This window comes from Mauremys mutica, chromosome 10, assembly GCF_020497125.1.
Source record: "Mauremys mutica isolate MM-2020 ecotype Southern chromosome 10, ASM2049712v1, whole genome shotgun sequence".
NCBI lineage: Eukaryota > Metazoa > Chordata > Testudines > Geoemydidae > Mauremys > Mauremys mutica.
Window position 1 is genome coordinate 43,322,977 of NC_059081.1, and position 18,932 is coordinate 43,341,908.

Below are 18,932 nucleotides of genomic sequence, written 5' to 3' on the forward strand. Positions count from 1 at the left end.
CACAAGTCTTGCTGCTTGCTTTAGTTTCTGTGAATATGTTTCCACCAATTTATGTCTCAGTCTCTCAAAGACTTCTACACGTGCTTAACTTCACTCACACAAGTAGTCAAACTGACTACAATGAGCCTAATCTCATGAGTAAAGTTATGCATATGCATGTTTGCAGGATTGAAGATCCTTTTTGTGAAATTAACAGCCCAAATCTACATACATTTACTTCAGAGAATAGCACTTAATCAATGGGTATGCTTCTTGGATAAAGGGCTACACGCCTGAGAAATTATTTTCAGAAACAGGCCGTAAAATACAAAATGTTCCAAGATTTGTCTAAATGAAATTATCTAACACAAAAGGCTGGTTGATCTACATTTTGTCATTCTGCTAATGGCACTTTTGTACAGGGAAGCTTGGCTTTTGTATTCTTTTTTCTGTGTTATGAGTAAAATGTCAATTTGTAATTCTCATGATACGCCAAGGGTTTTCAGAAGAAAAAGATTGTGTTTACTAACTAGAGTTCCATTTTTAGTGCTCTTAAGTTGACTTTTTTTAGCTCAAAATAGTAAAATTGCAGGCTTGTTTTACTGATAAAAATTGTTTTAAAGATAGACAAAAATATTTATCTACATTCTCTGTGCTAGGCCATCTTGGAGAGTTAGCTTGTTGTTATAAAGCTCTTAGCATAATAGTAGAACCAAAGCGAAGCGACCCTTCCATCCCCAAAGGCTACTTTGACTCCCCTTCTGATTAACATTACATGTTCTTGTTCACTACTGGGATTTCATGTGTTATCTCACTTTGTAATGTATTCTTGAGGCCATATGACGTCTGCCATTTACATTTTAGCCTGCATGCAAAAACCAGCACATTTTCTTTATGAACCACAGTATGTGTATTCTCACGTAGCTAAATTATAAGAGGATATTTTTGGCAGGACTTTTACAAGAAGGGGTTCTGCTATAGAACAAAATCTCTGTTACAACCAGTACAATCTTTCTTACACTGAAGGAGATTTTTTTTCTAGTGCTGGTGTCACATAAAATAGTGGCTGAGCCAATTACTACTCTGCAGGAGTATAAATTTGATTCATAGGGTTTTTCCCCTTCCCAGTGTCGTCAATGCTGCAACTAGAATCAGCCAGACTGTATAAGAAGCAGCTGTCTTCCCGTGCACATCACTTTATAACGTACCAGCTGAATTTTACTGGGCTCAAGGGGTGAAGGATTTGAATTAATTCTCGAACCAGGGTGTCTTGTACATATGTATAGCAGTGTTCACAGGCCACCAATCTGCACTGTTGTTCTTTTTGTTTTATTATTTCAAACAATTATTTGGTGCCCAGGCTATATTTTAAATAAATAGAAGTGTATAGTTCTAAAAATATCCCAGTGCCTGAAATGGGAGGAGACGAATGGAGGAATGTATGTATATGTATTCTTTTCTTTCACATGGACAATAGGAATTGTGCGTGAGGAGAAAATACACCTATAGGCAGGAAATCAGATTTTCTAGTCCTATAAAATGCTGAGATTTCTCCAAATGTCATTACTTGAAGGTAAAAGTGAAAAGAGAATGTTTTGTGACAGGCATGGAGCTATACTGCATTGAAAAAATTACTTCCTTGACTCTATGTCAACAGTATGAATTTTAAAAAGTCATTCAGAGTCACTTAAAAGTTGAACCTGGGTATAAATCTTTTCAGGATCAGGGATTCAGTAGTGCAAATAAAAAAAATATGTGACAGGGTATACAAGGCATTTGATGCCCCTTGCTTTGGTGCATCCTACCCAAAGCCGGTGTCCATTTGGGGAAAAAGAGAAGCACGTTTAGACCTCCGGGAGCTGTTTAGAGACACAACCCAGGATCAGCTGTTTGTGGAACCAATGAGAATTGGTCCCCCAGCAGCTAAAAGGGCTGGAATTGGGTGGAAGCCAATCAGGGCCCAGCGGGCAAGATAAAAAGGGCTGATTGCATCCTCCTCTGGGAGGCAGTTTGGGTAGGCTGGGACGGGGAGAAATAATCTCCCCTCCCTTAACCGAAAAAAGCCTAGTCTAGTCAGAGGCCTACCTATGACCGATCCTTTTATGGTTGACTCAGCGGAAGACTTTGGTGTTTTACTTTTGTGGAATTTAAAGCCTAGATGGCCATCTTGAATTGGACATCAGTTGACTTCAGGGAACTTGCCTTGTGAGATGCCCCAGTGGCTCAAATGAACCTGTGAAAGTGTATTTGTTAGAAAAAAATCATGTTCATTGCTCTTGCTTCACCTAAGGTAACTTAAGTTGTTCTGAAGAGCCACAATAGAACTGAAATGAACTGAAGTTTTGTACTGCGTCATCCATGAACATGAAAGAGGAATTAGAGATTGAGGAACTTAGTGCTGAAGAGAGGGAAACTGGACAAATGAACGTGGAAAAGGAAATCAAAGAGAGCTAGAACTGTCCATAGAGAAATGTTTAGATTGGCAAACAACCTCTCAAGTATACACTTGCACATTCCATGATTCTGCTGCATAAGCTTCTAGTTTACAAACCATAGTGCACGTACACAAACAGAATTAAATGCTCTCTATAAAATTCATACAATAGATGGTCAGATGACCCAAAATATTAAGTTCTTATTTTGTGTTTTCTGCCATTCCATAGCATCATTTTGTTTTGCTATCCTGTAACTGCATTATGACTATGAAAAAATGTTAATAGAATTTATTTTTCAGCATTAGTGAGTTCATGTTAGTCTAACTACTCTGGAGATAATTTTAGCAAAATAACTAGCTATTTAAGCCCCTGGCATACATGCATGAGAACATGTGAAGTTAGTGAAATTAAAATCCAGTTAAAGACTTTCCCTCTCCCTTCTCTGATCATTTTTCATCTTCCTATGTCCCATCTTCCCTGCCCCTCTCTTTTTCTATTCCCTTCTCTTCTCCCCTTCACTGTCAGGAAGGGCCAGCGCTGAAGGGCCAGTTCAGCACAACACGACGCCGGCAGAGACTAGCAGCAGCTGTGGCTACAACAGTGAGTGGATTTAAAATCAAGGGATAGTTTTAAAGACGGGAAGCTGTACAACTTGAATATGTAATAACAATACTGAGAACATCACCTGCACTTCCTACAGGTGTCCTCATTACCCACTTTTGGGTAGGCCATTTGTGAATGTGAAGTCAACCCTGACAGGTGAAAATAAATTTCATGAGCTTGGGTCTCGTATCACTTACACCATGTGTATATCAATGTAACTCCATTGTCTTGAAATGAATTACTTCTTCTTTATACCAGTGTAAGTGATATTAGAATCAGGCCCTGTTCCCTCAGTATTTATGGCATATTCTGTATGCATATACAATATAAATAATAAAAAAGCAACCATAAATTTCAAGGATGTAATCCCATCAAAGGATTCTGAAAACAGCACATACCAAGAAAGCAGAAGTGAGGTGGCTTGTTGTTAAGCCCAGCATGAAATTTCCTTGTGTTATGCTGTTGCATATTTTAATAATATAAGGCAAGCTTTTTTCATTTGAAACACTTTTTGTTTACATTCCATAATCCCAAAAAGTCATATTACTACCACTAGTATCTCTGCTTCATTTTGTTAGTCATATGACTGCTACACACAAAATCTGGGGTTGGGAAATGGAAATGGACAAAGCTCTGGGACCCTCCCACCTCGCAGGGATCTTAGAACCCGGGCTCCAGCCTGAGCCCAGACATTTACACTGCAATTAAACAACCCAAGCTCCACGAGTTCAAGTCAGCTGGCATGGGCCAGCCATTGGTTTTTAATTGCTAAGTAGACATACCTTAAGCTTGGCAGCTGCTCACCCCAACAGTGGTCGTGACACGGAAGCTGCTGTTTGTGCAGACTGAGGAATACAGCACTGTATGTGTTACCCTCAGGTCACATGTGAAGGGTTCTCTTCCCAACCCTATGGGCTAGGAACGTCTTACCTTTTATAATAAAAGCTTAGATTCTCTGAAAGCTGACAATACTTGCCCAGGAAGGATGACTGTATATGCTGGCTGAGTGGTTATTTCAAGCCCAGGGTTAAAGTAAATAAAGAAAATGTGGATAGATTTGAAGTTATGTTTAACAGAGATGAGGAAAACTATAGAGGGATTGGTGGGAGAAGGCAAAGAGAAAAAGTAGAATACATGAAAAATACAACAGCAGTGACCAAGAACAAATATGTGCCCAGTTATGAGGGGAATTGGAGAGGAAGGTGTAGCATGCTAGTGATGAGAAACATAAGGAAAAGTTTAATCAGTATTTTTCAGTCTGTTGGGAGCCCAGGTGGCTGAAAGATGTGGTTTAACGTGGAGTTTTTTCAGCTGTTGTTGGGAGTAACTTGGAAACTCTGCTGAAGAAACAAACAGAGTTCATGTCAATTAGCTATTTCCTTATTTCTGACTGCTGTGTAGTGTTCTCTCAAGCAGTCAGCAAAGTGTCTACTTATTTTTTTCATGTAAATGGGTATTTCCTGCAAAGCGTGTGATTATAAATGCCTGTAAAAATGCAAATGCTGATTCTAGGAGACATTTTAAAATGTTATTTTCCCAGGAAGCCTCATTTCAGATGCATTATCTGGTTTTCAACAGAGTCCTGTTTTTATATCTAGTTTTTCAGCCTGGCCAGCCGAGGTACAAGGCTCTAGAGTTGGGGTTCTGAACTTGGGGGTCATGAAGAAATCCAGTGATTGCAGCTACTTTCCCTTTCTTTCTAGTAGATGGGGTGGGTGCCCTGAACCTTTTATCTCCTGTAACAAGGGGCCACAGAATAGAAAAGGTTGGGAACCACTGCTCTAGGTTGTATTTGCTCAGTCTGTGCTGGAACCTAGTATCCAATGTGTGTCTTGTACATTTTTCTAACCTCTAGGTGGCAAAGCCTTTGAGATTAATTTACATTATTTTCCTCTGTTGTGAGGATACTAGTATCTGGTGGGCTTGAGTGATTATAGGTTGACAGAATTCTTAGCAAGGAGATTCTGCAAATATTATTCTCTGACCTAAGAAATGAAAGGCTTTGTAAAAGAATCACGACTGTCTGAATCTATTTGTAAAATAGGGAAGTTCTGGTTGACTGTTGAGCGAAATGGTGTTAGCATAGTACAAAATGGAAGGTTGCTGAATGGATTGTGATAGTGCTGCAGTTTGCTGGAGAAAGGGGATTGTTCTCTGTTCCCTGTTAATAAAGAAATTGTTCATGGTGTGAGCCTAAAAATAAAATCAGATGAAAAATTGACTTTGTTTGCATAGTTAAAAATAAGAACATGTGAAAGGAGCTTAGAGGAGAAATTAAATTTGCAGTGGACAGGTGTTACAAAACCATTATTTTGCACACAGTAGATATCTGGAAATCTGGGAAGGGTGAATGAAGGAAGATACGCTGATATAGTGTACTGAGGGGTGGAATGAAATATGATAAAGTTATCTAAGAGGAGTTGGAAGATTCCACCAGGGAGTCAGAAACATATAATATAGTGATTGGGCACAGTTCCCTGAAAAGATCAAAAAAGCTATTCTCCAGCCCCGTCAGCTAATCAAGTTAACAAACTAATGATCCATCGCTAGTGTTCATGGTAGTTTAACTAATCTGTTGATAAAGTCTATAGTAATATGACTTTTTATATTGCCTGCTGCTCTGTAGGAAGTTTCAGAAAACAATCTATATTTTGGGCCCATTTTTCATATTTGGCTACATAAATTACACTCTAGAATGTGGGTTTTCAGCTTCTGCACTGGAGGAATCTAATCAGTGCTTGAATGCCTAAAATAGATATTTAAGTGTTTAACTCTTATCTGAGTGCCAAAATAAGATTCTGAATGCCTTAACTTTGACACTCACGTTTGAAAATTGGGCTCCAGGAGTCAGGTGTTTATATATAGGTATATATAAAAATGTGTGTGTGTATATAATGTAATACAATGCAAATAAAGCATTTTTTATATATGTGTATATATAGAATTTCATATGCAACTATATGATACATAAATGTTACATATATTTACATTGTAGATAAAATACACAAACACATTATATATGTGTATATATATACACATTTACTATATGTGCAAAAATATAGAGGGAGAAAGAAAAGTGGAAAAAGAAGCCTATTTGTTCTGTTTGATACAAGAGACTTAATATGACTTGGTAAAATATCTCTTTTACTGAATTTTATAGTAGGAGTGCTTTAACTGAAAATGATTTTTTGTTTTGTTTTTTGTTAAAAAGAGCTTTCATTTACAAAAAGAGCCTACGTGATTTTCTGAATTGTGTGATCTGCAGATGAATTATAAAGTGAATTTCAGTTAGCTGAATAATAATCTCAGGGTTTACCAACACTCTTCAAAGTCTGCAAATATTCTCTGTGAGAATATTTAGCCATATTTCCAGGTTGATGGAGAAACTAATACATTTAAAATGTTGGTATTGTGACCACCAAATCATTCTTTATAGGGTACCAAAGGTCAGAATGTAAAGCAACATTAATGGTTTAATTTTCCAGTACTCTGCCAAATCTTATGAAATGCTATGTTAGTGTAAATGCTATAGTCAGAGCTAAAGTGCACCTCTTTCTCTCTCTCTATCACTGGTCTATGTTTCACTGAAGGATTTTAAGAGACCTGGCAAATTTTGTACAACTACTGAAATTTCAGACACCAAAAGATATATATTCTCATAATTTTTTAAATCTCTCATGGTGAAACTATTGTGTTTTGTTCTGTGAATAAAGTGTGTGATGTTTTTATTCAGTGTATTCCGTGGAAGGTGGATACAGTCCTATACAGTAGCTATTTTCGTTGTTGAATCTCCCTGTAGGTCCCTTTCAGTGCTACAATGTCACCGGTTCGCCTGCACTCATCCAACCCCAATCTTTGTGTAGACATCGAATTTCAGACTCCCCCAAGCCAGGTAGCTGATCCCTTGGAATGCTCCATGGAGTACATCAAACTTCAAGAAGAGTTTTGCCTCATGGCACAGAAAGGTAACTAAAAATGTACAATCTGCATCTTACAAAAACTGCTATTTTTACATTTGCACGGTTCATGGTCGGAACTTTTGTCTGGATCAAATATAAATTGTATGAGAATCTTTTATTCATATCTGTTTCAGATGAAGATCATATATGTTTATTTTTAAAAATATTTTCTATACCTCAGGTACATATATAGGAATAGGTGAATCCTATGTCATTGGAGATTTTGTGAACCTCCTGAACCATTACCGGGGCTTGCAAAACTTGGCTGAATTTGCACACATTTTTTCCTTTTTATAGAAGCCTGTGTTTTTTCTCCTAGGATAAATGAAATTCCACTGTCTCTCATGATCTTGTACAACTTTATGCATGGCACACCAATGGAAGTTAAAAAATGTCCTGCTCGTACAAGAATGGATTTCAGAAACTTTACACTGTATTACCAATGAATGACTGGCTTGTAGGCTGAAAATTTAGGTTTTTAAAAAGGGTTTTAAAATAGTGTAATATAAAATGAAGGAGTCATACATAAGTCACACCAGCACGTGCAGGAATTGATGCACTTCTCAGGTGGCTGAAAGATCTTGCTTCATATTTCATACCTAAGCCATTTACTGATAGCTTACTAATGCACGTACTGTTGTGGCTATTATCATACATGCACTGTGGCCATTTCTCTGTCTTTTGTGTAATACTATATAATTTACAATGTCTTTTAGTGTTATTTATTTTTTGCTTTTTGCCTCTGTCTACAGAGTTCACACATGATGCTGAATGGGTTAAGATTGAATGATGGTCAAAGTGCATCAAAGAACAGTTTGTTAGAGATTCAGACAGCAACAAATATCAGTTTTGGGGCATTCCACTTTTGGAGACATTTAATGAAAATCAGGAATGGGATGAATTAAGCTTGTTTGAAAGCCAGATCTATTTATCTCCATGGAAAAATGAGCTGGATTGCATTGTGCCTTGCTCACCTTTTCCAGTGTGTCTACTTAGTTCTCATTGTACAATCTTTATTACTGGTGATAAGGTAGAAAGAATAATCTGATTTTATTATTTATTATTTGTATTATTGTAGCACTTAGGAGCCCCAGTCACAGACCAGGACTACGAGCTGAACCAACATAGAACAAAAAAGTCCCTGCCCCAAACATCTTACAATCTAAGTATTAGACAAAAGACAACAGATGTCTACAACCAGATAGGTGCGGGGGGAGTACAAGGAAACAATGAGACAATGTCAGTTACCATGATAGACTGTGGTCTCAGCACATTAGCAGCCTATTGATTTGTCAAGTTTTGTAGGCTTCCTGGCAGAGTTAGTTTTGTGGATGTTAACAAGGAGCCTTCTCCCAAGCCTGAGGGGCAGTATGGGAGAAAAGCACAAAGGTGCTTGTTTGAAAATTTCCCACATATAATTTGCAGAGCCAGCAGTTAGGAAAAAAATTTTTTCTTTAGTTATAAACTGAGAAAATAAGAACTGGAGGCCATTGAGAAGGAAGAAATACTGAACTGGCTAATGTCCGCTTTACACACACTTTTCTGATTATAAGTACACTCCTATATTTTTGTTTTGAAATGTTCGTTTTCCATTGTCTACACACGATGTGGCAAGTATTTATTGACATCTGTACTCTCAGGGCTGCATCACTCTAGTGGTACACAGTCTATAGTATAACTTCTAGACATATCACTTTGCTGATGTCCCATAAACAATAGATTCAATGGGGAATTGGCTAAATAATAATCTTTCTTTAAAAGCTTCATGTAATTTATAACATGACTAAAGATCTCAATCATCTTGTGTCTTGGTTGACTTTCCATATCTACTGAACTTATATTTTTTCCTTTAGTGGGGTCATAAAAATGTCTATAGTGGTGTGTGTGTATACACTTATGTATAATAACGTGTGTGTGTGTATATAATATAAGAACACAAGCAGGTTTGAATAATCTTTTTTTTTCTCCTAATATTAGTGGAAGTTATTTCCATTTGACTAGCCTCCTTGCTGGTTCCAAGATTTAATGTATTGTATTTTAAGATGAACTTTAAACAGTCATGCATCATCATTTTTCATTAGTTTTTTAGCCTGAAAGAGTGAAAATAGCTTCCATAAATAGTCCAAACTAGTGTTTCTTCAGTGGGCTCATTGCGAGGTTACTGCCTTTGGTTCCTCGAGTTTCCTCTTAGGTAATAGTTAAATAAGAAGTCTCATTTATTCTAGAATTAACTAGGAGTAAAGCATAAAATGTAACAGTCCTATTGCTTACAATTTAATGTCTTTGAACAAGCAGTTCCCCTTAAATACGCCTAAAAGTAAGGGCTCACATGAATACATACAAAATAATATTAAATGTATGGCTTTAAATAAATGCATATTAATATTCAAGTATAAATTCTTCTTATATTCCTGATTACTTTATAATTTTAAGCATGTCAAACTTGAAATATTAATGCTTTAAAGGATTTCTCACACAACATTATGAAACCAACAGCCTCTATATTGATTTTCCTGATCTGTGACACAAAGGAACACAAGTAGGAAACAAAATATAGTACCTTTTTGAAATGTATTCATCTCTGAGATGGACTACAGTTATCTTAAACAACAGGTTAGGACACGAAATGGAAAAATACTGTGCCCAGTTGAAACTAAAGCAGGGATTTAGGTAAACAAAATGTAATTACCTAGTTTGAAATTTGATCAGAATACATGGGTTAACAGCTGTACTCTTGGCAACAAGTGTCATAATCACAAATGGTGTGGACCTTGGCTGCATGTCTCAAATAAAAGCTGTAACCCTAAAACCATGCTGAAACAATGGTTTAACTCTGATTCACAGGGAAGAATCATTACAGGTCAAGTTCTGGGGAAAGATTCTTATTCTTAACCATTAAACATTTAAGGATGGTTACTTAACATGTGGCTATACAGTAACCCTCCGAGAGCATTAACTCTCTCAGTCCAGGAGTCATTTTGTGGCTTTGTTGGCTTGTTAAACAATTAAAGTCACATTTTACATTTCTTGTACTTATTTTAACCACAGCTGTCAAAAGTGAGAGCCTAGAGCAGATGTGGTCTGGTTGATGCTGAAATCCAGCCCACACCTCTATGAAATTAGTTGAGAGCCAGGCTGCCATAGTTGCTCTGACAGTGCTGACAAGTGATGCAGAGTCTAGAGTGCTGTTGCTGCTGGATTTGATGCAGCAGAGCTAGATGATTCAGAGTTTGTAGGGTGGGAATTGGAGGCAAATTGAAAAAAATATGAAGTAGTGTTGCCAACTCTCATGATTTCATCACAAGTCTCACAATATTTAGTGGTTTTCTTAAAGCCCCAGTTCCTGAAGTCACCTGATTGTATGAGAATCCCAGCTTTCATTTAAAAAAGGAAGACGGGGGTAAGTTTCTAGGCCCTTATGATTTGGAGAAAAACTTGAAAGCATGATCCCTAAATGTTCAGCAGCAGAAGGCCTGTTTTAAAAATCATGATTTTTAAGATGGCCTGATGGTTTTTGAAGAGCTGACTTGTGATTTCTGACTGCTTGTGATTGGCAGTACCGTGATAGTCAATGGTATTGATGTAGGGAAGCCACTATATATCACGGTAGCTGCACAGGTATTACTTGGAAGAAACCTGAGATTTGGAAAAAGAAAAAAACAGACTCATGGAATCATAGAAGATTAGGGTTGTAAGAGACCTCAGGAGGTCATCTAGTCCAACCCCCTGCTCAAAGCAGGACCAACCCCATCTAAATCATCCCAGTCAGGGCTTTGTCAAGCCGGGCCTTAAAAACCTCTAAGGATGGAGATTCCACCACCTCCCTAGGTAACCCATTCCAGTGTTTCACCACCCTCCTAATGAAATAGTTTTTCCTAATAGACCTCCCCCAGTGCAACTTGAGACCATTGCTCCTTGTTCTGTCATCTGCCACCACTGAGAACAGGCAAGCTCCATCCTCCTGGGAATCCCTCTTCAGCTAGTTGAAGGCTGCTATGAAATCCCTCACTCTTCTCTTCTGCAGACTAAATAAGCCCAGTTCCCTTAGCCTCTCCTCTTAAGTTATGTGCCCCAGCCCCGTAATCATTTTCATTGCCCTGCTCTGGACTCTCTCCAATTTATCCACATGCTTTCTGTAATGAGGGCCCCCAAACTGGACGCAATTCTCCAGATGTGGCCTCACCAGTGCTGAATAGAGGGGAATAATCACTTCCCTCAATCTGCTGGCAATGCTCCTACTAATGCAGCCCAATATGCCATTAGCCTTCTTGGCAACAGGGGCACACTGTTGATTCATATCCAGCTTCTCGTCCACTGTAATCCTCAGGTCCACTTCTGAAGAACAGCCGCTTAGCCAGTCAGTCCCCAGCCTGTAGCAGTGCATGGGATTCTTCCGTCCTAAGTGCAGGACTCTGCACTTGTCCTTGTTGAACCTCAGAATTCTTTTGGCCCAATCCTCCAATTTGTCTAGGTCACACTGGCCCCTATCCCTACCTTCCAGCGTTTCTACCTCTCCCCCAACCTTAGTGTCATCTGTAAACTTGTTGAGGGCTATCCATCCCATTATCCAAATCATTAATGAAGATGTTGACCAAAACCGGCCCCAGGACAGACCCCTGGGGCACGCCGCTTAATAACAGCTGCCAACTAGATATTGAGCCGTCGGTCGCTACCCGTTGAGCCCAACTAGCTAGCCAGCTTTCTATTCACATTCTATTCCATTCATCCGATCCATGCTTCTTTAACTTGCTGGCAAGAATACTTGCTGTGTGAGACTGTATCAAAAATTTTGCTGAAGTCAAGGTATATCACGTCCACCACTTTCGCCATGCCCACAGAGCCAGTTATCTCATTGTAGAAGGCAGTCAGGTTGGTCAGGCATGACTTGCCCTTAGTGAATCCATGTTGACTGGTCCTGATCACCTTCCTCTCCTCCAATTGCTTCAAAATGGATTTGTTGAGGACCTGCTCCATGATTTTTCCAGGGACTGAAGTGAGGCTGACCAGTCTGTAGTTCCCTGGATTCTCCTCCTTCCCTTTTTAAAAGATGGGCACTATATTTGCCTTTTTCCAGTTGCCCAGGACTCCCCTGATCACCCTGACTTTTAAAGATAATGGCCAATGGTTTTGCAATCTCATCAGCCAACTCCATCAGCACCCTTGGATGCATTAGATCTGGCCCCATGGACTTGTACATGTCCAGCTTTTCTAAATAGTCCTTAACCTGTTCTTTCACCACTGAGGGCTGCTCACCTCCTCCCCATACTGTGCTGCCCAGTGTAGCAGTCTGGGAGCTGACCTTGTCTATGAAGACCAAGGCAAAAAAAGCATTGAGTTCTTCAGCATTTTCCACATCATCTGTCACTAGGTTGCCTCCCCCATTCAGTAAGGGTCCCACACTTTCCCTGACCACCTTCTTGTTGCTAACATACCTGTAGAAACCCTTCTTGTTACCCTTCACATCCCTTGCTAGATGCAACTCCAGTTGTGCTTTGGCCTTCCTGATTACACCCAGGCACGCTTGAGCAATATTTTTATACCCCTACCTTGTCATCTGTCCAAGTTTGCACTTCTTGTAAGCTTCCTTTTTGTGTTTAAACTCACCGAAGATTTATCTGTTAAGCCAAGCAGGTCGCCTGCCATATTTGCTGTTCTTTCTGCACATCGGGATGGCTTGTTCCTGCGCCCTCAATAAGGCTTCTTTAAAATACAGCCACCTCTCCTGGACTCCTTTCTGTGGTGGTTTGTGAGTCACTTTGTTACCCGCTGCCTCCAGCAAGAGGAAGACTTGCTTGAGCTTAATTTGGTGTTAGGTCACTGACACCGCTAGCCTGTTAGCCACCCAAACAATCAATCTCCTCTGCACTCTGCCACTCCTGTGTTTGATTTGCAGGTTAATAATAGGTACACCTTGGTCCCTCAGTCCCCTGGGACCATTCCCCTGTACTGGCCAGCCCCTTATCTACTGTATACTCTCAGTAATACCAGATCCGCTGTCCACAAAGGAACAGTGCACACACCAGCTTGTATGATTAAACTCAGGATCAGCTCCTTGTGTAATGCCAAAGAACTCAGATATATTTATAGTGAAGATAACAAATTTATTATCAAAGATTTGAGATTCAAGAGATAATGAGAAAGGATTATGGAAACAAAGATTACATATAAATCAAAATCATAACACAATTTCTAGAGCCTAAACTTAACAGGCTAACCTCCTGTCTATAGAAGTTTATTTCACCCAAATAGCCTTTGCAGTGTTTCCAACCAGGGTATGTTGTGATCTCATTTTCATGAATGTAATCGCATTGCCCAATTATTTCCTAGGTGCAGGCTCAAGGGATGTCACCCTTACCTTCTCCTTATATCTCCAGAAGTTCATTGTCTGTACCTCAGAGACAGGATGACCCCAGTAGCTTATGCTTGTGTGTGCTGCCTCCCTGTTAATTTCACACACACCCTTTCCTGACCCATTGATTTCCTTTGTTAATGACTCTCCATTGTGTTAACTTACAATGCTTAATTTACATGCCAGAGAGAGACAGGTGAATAACAATCTTTTGTTTGACAGAAAACCCGTTTACCAACTCTGCCTTGATACAGACGTTAGGAGCATGTTTTCAGTAAATGTACATAACTCCGCATATAGTATGTGTACATACATTTCACAATGATATTAATGACCAGCGTGACCCTGGCTTTCACTTGAGATCACACATGATTTCAAAATGATCTTGGCAAACTGGAGAAATGGTCTGAAATAAAGAAGATAAAATTCAATAAGGACAAATGCAAAGTACTACACTTAAGAAGGAATAAACAATTGCACAAATACAAAATGGGAAATGACTGCTGAGAAAGGAGTACTGGGGGGTTGTAGAGGATCACAAACTAAATATAAGCCAACAATGTAATACCGTTGCAAACAAAGCAAATATTCTGGGATGTATTAGCAGGAGTGTTGTAAGCAAGACATCGGAAGTAATTCTTCAGCACTGATCAGCCTCAGCTGGAGTTCTGTGGCCAGTTCTGTGCACGACACTTTGGGAAAGATGTGGACAAATCGGCAAAAGTCCAGAGGAGAACAAAAAAAAATTAACGGTTTAGAAAACAAGACCTATGAGGGAAAATTGAAAAAAATTGAGTTTGTTTCATCTGGAGAAGAGAAGACTGAGGGGGGGACATGATAGCAGTCATCAAGTATGTTAAAAGTTGTTAGAAAAAGGAGGGTAATTGTAACCGGGTCAGCACCTGCCTCTTGTGAGCACCCCCTTTCTTTGGCCGATATGCCTGCAATTCCAGTCTTTTTCATGGGGCGGCACCCACCTCTCACAGGCAGCCCCTCATTGGTTGTGTGTGAGCCTGCTTTTCATTTTAGTTCTTACATCGAGGTGGCACCCGCCTCTCATGAGTACCCCCCTCCCCCAGCTGATGGTTCTCTTGGAGAGTCTTCAGTGACTCAGCCCTGCAGCTGAACCGCATACGCTGTCCCGCATTCCGGGATATACAGTCCAAGTTCTTATCTTGGCCCTGGTGTGAGGCCGTAGCTCTAAGGCAGGGGTAGGCAACCTATGGCACCTGTGCTGATTTTCAGCGGCACTCACACTGCCCGAGTCCTGGCCACCAGTCCAGGGGGCTCTGCATTTTAATTTAATTTTAAATGAAGCTCCTTAAACATTTTACAAACCTTATTTACTTTACATACAACAATAGTTTAATTATATATTATAGACTTATAGAAAGAGACCTTCTAAAACCGTTAATGTATTACTGGCATGCAAAACCTTAAATTAGAGTGAATAAATGTAGACTCGGCACACCACTTCTGAAAGGTTGCCAACCTCTGCTCTAAGGCTTCTCCCAGAGGCACTGCCTTCTTCAGCCACCCAGCCAGGGCCCATCTCAGTACCCGCAGCTGGTGGTGTTTCAGCAGGCCTCCCTGGGCTCAGTCTTCAACCAGACCAGCGGGACCCATCTCGGTTCCCTCACTGGCCTGCACAGGTTCTGTGCTCAGTCCCACCGGGCTTCAGCCTGTCCGCACTGACCTTCTGCTGGTTCTGCTGCTCTTCCCACCAGCCAGGCACCCAGTCTTCAGCAACCTTCCCTGGGCTTCAGTCCTGTCTGCAGTACTGCTGTTTTTCCAGCCAGCTAGTCAGTCACCCAGTCTTCACTCTTCAAGCTCTACACAGCAACTGAAGGCGCTGCTCTGCTGCTTGCCTTTTATCTGGCTTTTCTGGACCTTTATTGGTCACTCCAGCAGCCCCTCTGATTGGCTGTTCTTCTGCAGCCACTCTAGGATACCTGGAGGACTTCTCATTGCTCTGTTCTGGGACAGGATGATGCATGGCAGCGAGGCCTCCAGCAGGGGGCCTCCAGACCTAGTCCACCTTGCCACAGTAATAAATTGTTCTCCTTAACTAATGAGGGCAGGAAAAGAAGTAATGGGCTTAAACTGCAGCAAGGGAGATTTATGTTAGACTTTAGGAAAAACTTCCTAAGTGTAAGGGTTACTAAGCACTAGAACAAATTACATAGGGAGGCTGTAGAATCTCCATCTAGCCTGTTCTTAGAAATCTCCAATGCGGAACATCTGTCAGGAATGATTTATATAATACCTAATCCTGCCTCAGTGCCAGGGACTGGACTAGATGACCTGTCTATGATATTCTTTGGTGAACCAGAATGTACTTACCAGGATCAGGATATTCTTATAACCCCCTTGCCAGTTGGCACTGGAGGAGTTCTTAGGGTCACACAAGCAATTAATTAAAGGCCTGATCCAGCATCCATTGAGATCGATGCAGAGACTCCCATTGACTTCAATAGGAATTGGATTGGGCCCCAACATAATTGAAAACATTTTACTAGATAAATCAGTAAGTCTGGGGATGGCTGGTTTATCGTGTTGGCAAGCTCATGGGACCAGCAATAGACAAAGGGGTGTGTGAATTATTCCCCTAAAAGAAGAGTATGTTTGAAACATGTGGGAGGGAGGGCAGGGAGAGAGACTTGAGACTTGAAATATGTTGAACTCATTTTACACAAAAAATATGTCCCAAGCAACTGAACTTTGTACTTGCAGACCAGGGACCATAATTGATTAACTTGATGCATCTGATATAAAATGTACATTTTGAACCGAGAATACATGCATTTTTAGGCAATTCTATTTTAATATGCAATGACTTGTGTTTAATTTGATCATGAAATGATAAGTGTATTTATAAATACCAGATTAAATTTATTGCTGACATAAGTGAGAATATTGAATTCAATGGAATTGTCTCTTATTTATGAGGCAGAGAATTTGGCCTTCCATATGTAACATCCACATTTTGGGTCACATTTTTCAGACCTGTCATAAAAATTTGGGATGAACAAAGCTAAGATTTAAGATCAAGAGCTTTCTATCTGAATGGGAATAAACATCTAGAAATCTATAAAATTTATTTTAAAGAGAGCTAATAATGTCTATACTTACAGAAATATGGAGAGGTACAAGTGTTTAATGAAGGAAAACACTTTCATGAAGAGAAGGAAAGGGAGCTTTTTAAGCTCACACAGGAGCAGTTAGCGCCGCATTTTATTCTGTCTTCAAGAATTTGAATAGGAAGCAGTGATCATTTCAGTGATTCATGTCTAATTAGTATGGTTTCAGTAGTCACTTTGTATTTCTTGATTCTGTACTGTGAATCTAGGGGGCAATAATTAAAAAACCCTATAAAAATTGGGGAGAGGTAAGAGATGAGAGGCAGAATTTTCTTGAAATAAGGTTTTTATTCCTTAATGTTTCATAATTCTAAAAAAGAAACAGCGGCATACATTTTATGTATGGGAAAGGTCAAAGTTTATTTTCCTTCATCCTGTGCGTTTCTTTGTTGAAATTGTCAAACTGTTATTCAGAAAAGTTTCCCATATGTTAATGTTCCATTTCTGAGCACATGGGCTGATTATTTCAAGTGTTGCATATACTTAATGAAAAAGAAATTGTTTTATTTTAAAGGTTTTTTTGGAAAACACAAGGGTGTTTCTAATAACAAGGAATGCATGGCTAAATCACATTTAGCAATGATCAGAAGTGTTATTTTTCCTAGTGATGGGTTTCTTTTTGTTTGTTTGTTTTTGAAGGAAGGCTTTAAATAATTGGATTTGAAATAATCACAATGTAACACCATGCAGTGATGTTTATGCAGCAGTGACACAAGAGCTGCAAACAGTCTTACACAACTTACGTTGTATGGGCTCTGTGTACTGTAATGTTGGCTAATACATAAAATGGGAAAAACATACTACCCACTGCGTCCCTCCACAGTGTTAGATCATCAAAGGTTCTGTTTCAAGATCAAAGTAATCCTCTTTATTAATGCAGTATTAAATCATTGCAGAACATAAATGCAGATGTGACATACATGCAACACTATTTGAAGAGTAAAATTAAGGAACAGGGTGATTTGCTTTACAAAAGGGGAAAAAATAGCTTTAGCCCAAATATTCAAAAGAACATGCACACTTTTACACCTATCGAACTTGCATATGCACAGCCACCAGTATGTGCACGTAAGACAAGTATTTGTGCACACTCACATTGTGTGTGTGTGTGTGCCAATCTCAACTGATGCATGTATGCAATCTACTTGGGCACCAACTCTTGAAAATTTGGGCCTTAGTTTCTTATTTCTGTAAATTTGGGGAGTGGGGGAAGGGAGGTGTCACAACCTTTATTATTGATTACAAGCAAAGTGTAGTACTTTGTCTCAGGAAATATTTGTTTTTCTTTCCCCCAGTTCATTCTCTTTTGAAGTCTGCCTTTAACAGCATAGCTATTGAGAAGGAGAAGCTTAAGCAGATGGTTTCAGAACAGGACGTTACAGGCCACAATTCACAAATAACACGCCTCAGACAATCACTTTCTCAGGTATGCCCTTGCTTTGATTTCAAGCACAAGTGGAATTCTATGACTTGCCAAATGCCTGTTGTCTATACTGTATTTGCCATTTCCAGAGATGGCATGGAAAATGCCAAATCTTGTAGCCAGATATTTTCTCATTAAAACTTAAATAACAAAATGTGATAGTGGTAAATTCAAACCAGCTTCTCCTCCACCCTTGGCTTTTTGTTGCAAATGTGTTAGAAAGCAGGAGCAATCTGAATGAGTCCCAAGAAAACTAAGAAATGTAGATGTGAAAGATTAAGTGTCTCTTATTTCCTTGTGTGTGTTCATTGTGTTTAGTGTCTGAGATAGATCTGAGGTATGAAATATTTTATATGAAAATCTTAGATATATTTCTTAAAACCACTGACAGCACATTCAAGGTTATTTTTTAATTCAGTTTTCCTACATTAATTTAAAAATGATGAATGATCATTCACAGATACATTCCATAAATCCATTACTCCAATTGCAAAAATGATTATGGGCAAAAAAAAGTGAGCAATTTACATGTATGAGAATGTAATCCAGGGATTAGGTTTCTTGCCATTCCTAGCCTCCCACAAACCAATATTAATGAAGTTTAATTGCAGTATATTGAATGTGTAACTTTAAGGTGGGATTTCCAAAAGCACTTAGTGTTGGCCAATCAGTGCTCCCACTGATGTCAAAGGGAGTTTTACCATTGACTTCAGCGGGAGCAGAGTTTGGCCAATGCTGAGTGCTTTTGAAAATCTTTCACTGAAAGCCAGTCAGGATAATAGGCTCTTTAATAATTATCTTAATTCTAAAAATGTAATCTGAAAACCAGGTTCAGTTTATGTAATACAGGAATGAGAAAGTGTACGTTAAATCAGTTCAGTCTGATTTACTCACCTTGCAAAATAATCCCACTTCTAGAATTCATGGGTCAAGAAGAGGTGCCTAGTTTTTCAAGGGTAATCAGGGCCTAGGGTATTCTTCTAATACCTTCACTCTGAAGAAACATGGACTAGCAGGGAACACTAAGCATGTAAGAAATAGCAA

General features: G+C 39.3%; 1 protein-coding gene across 7 annotated transcripts in view; it reads left to right on the plus strand.

Annotated features, from left to right (window-relative positions):
• The window catches only part of OSBPL6 (oxysterol binding protein like 6), a 194,992-nt gene that overhangs the window by 132,570 nt on the left and 43,490 nt on the right, over positions 1 to 18,932 (plus strand). For all 7 annotated transcript variants that reach the window (XM_045031682.1, XM_045031680.1, XM_045031684.1 and 4 more), the window contains 3 exons: positions 2,940 to 3,014; positions 6,817 to 6,982; positions 17,761 to 17,891. In XM_045031682.1, coding sequence (XP_044887617.1) covers positions 2,940 to 3,014; positions 6,817 to 6,982; positions 17,761 to 17,891 — 372 coding nt within the window. The remainder of the gene's footprint in view (positions 1 to 2,939; positions 3,015 to 6,816; positions 6,983 to 17,760; positions 17,892 to 18,932) is intronic.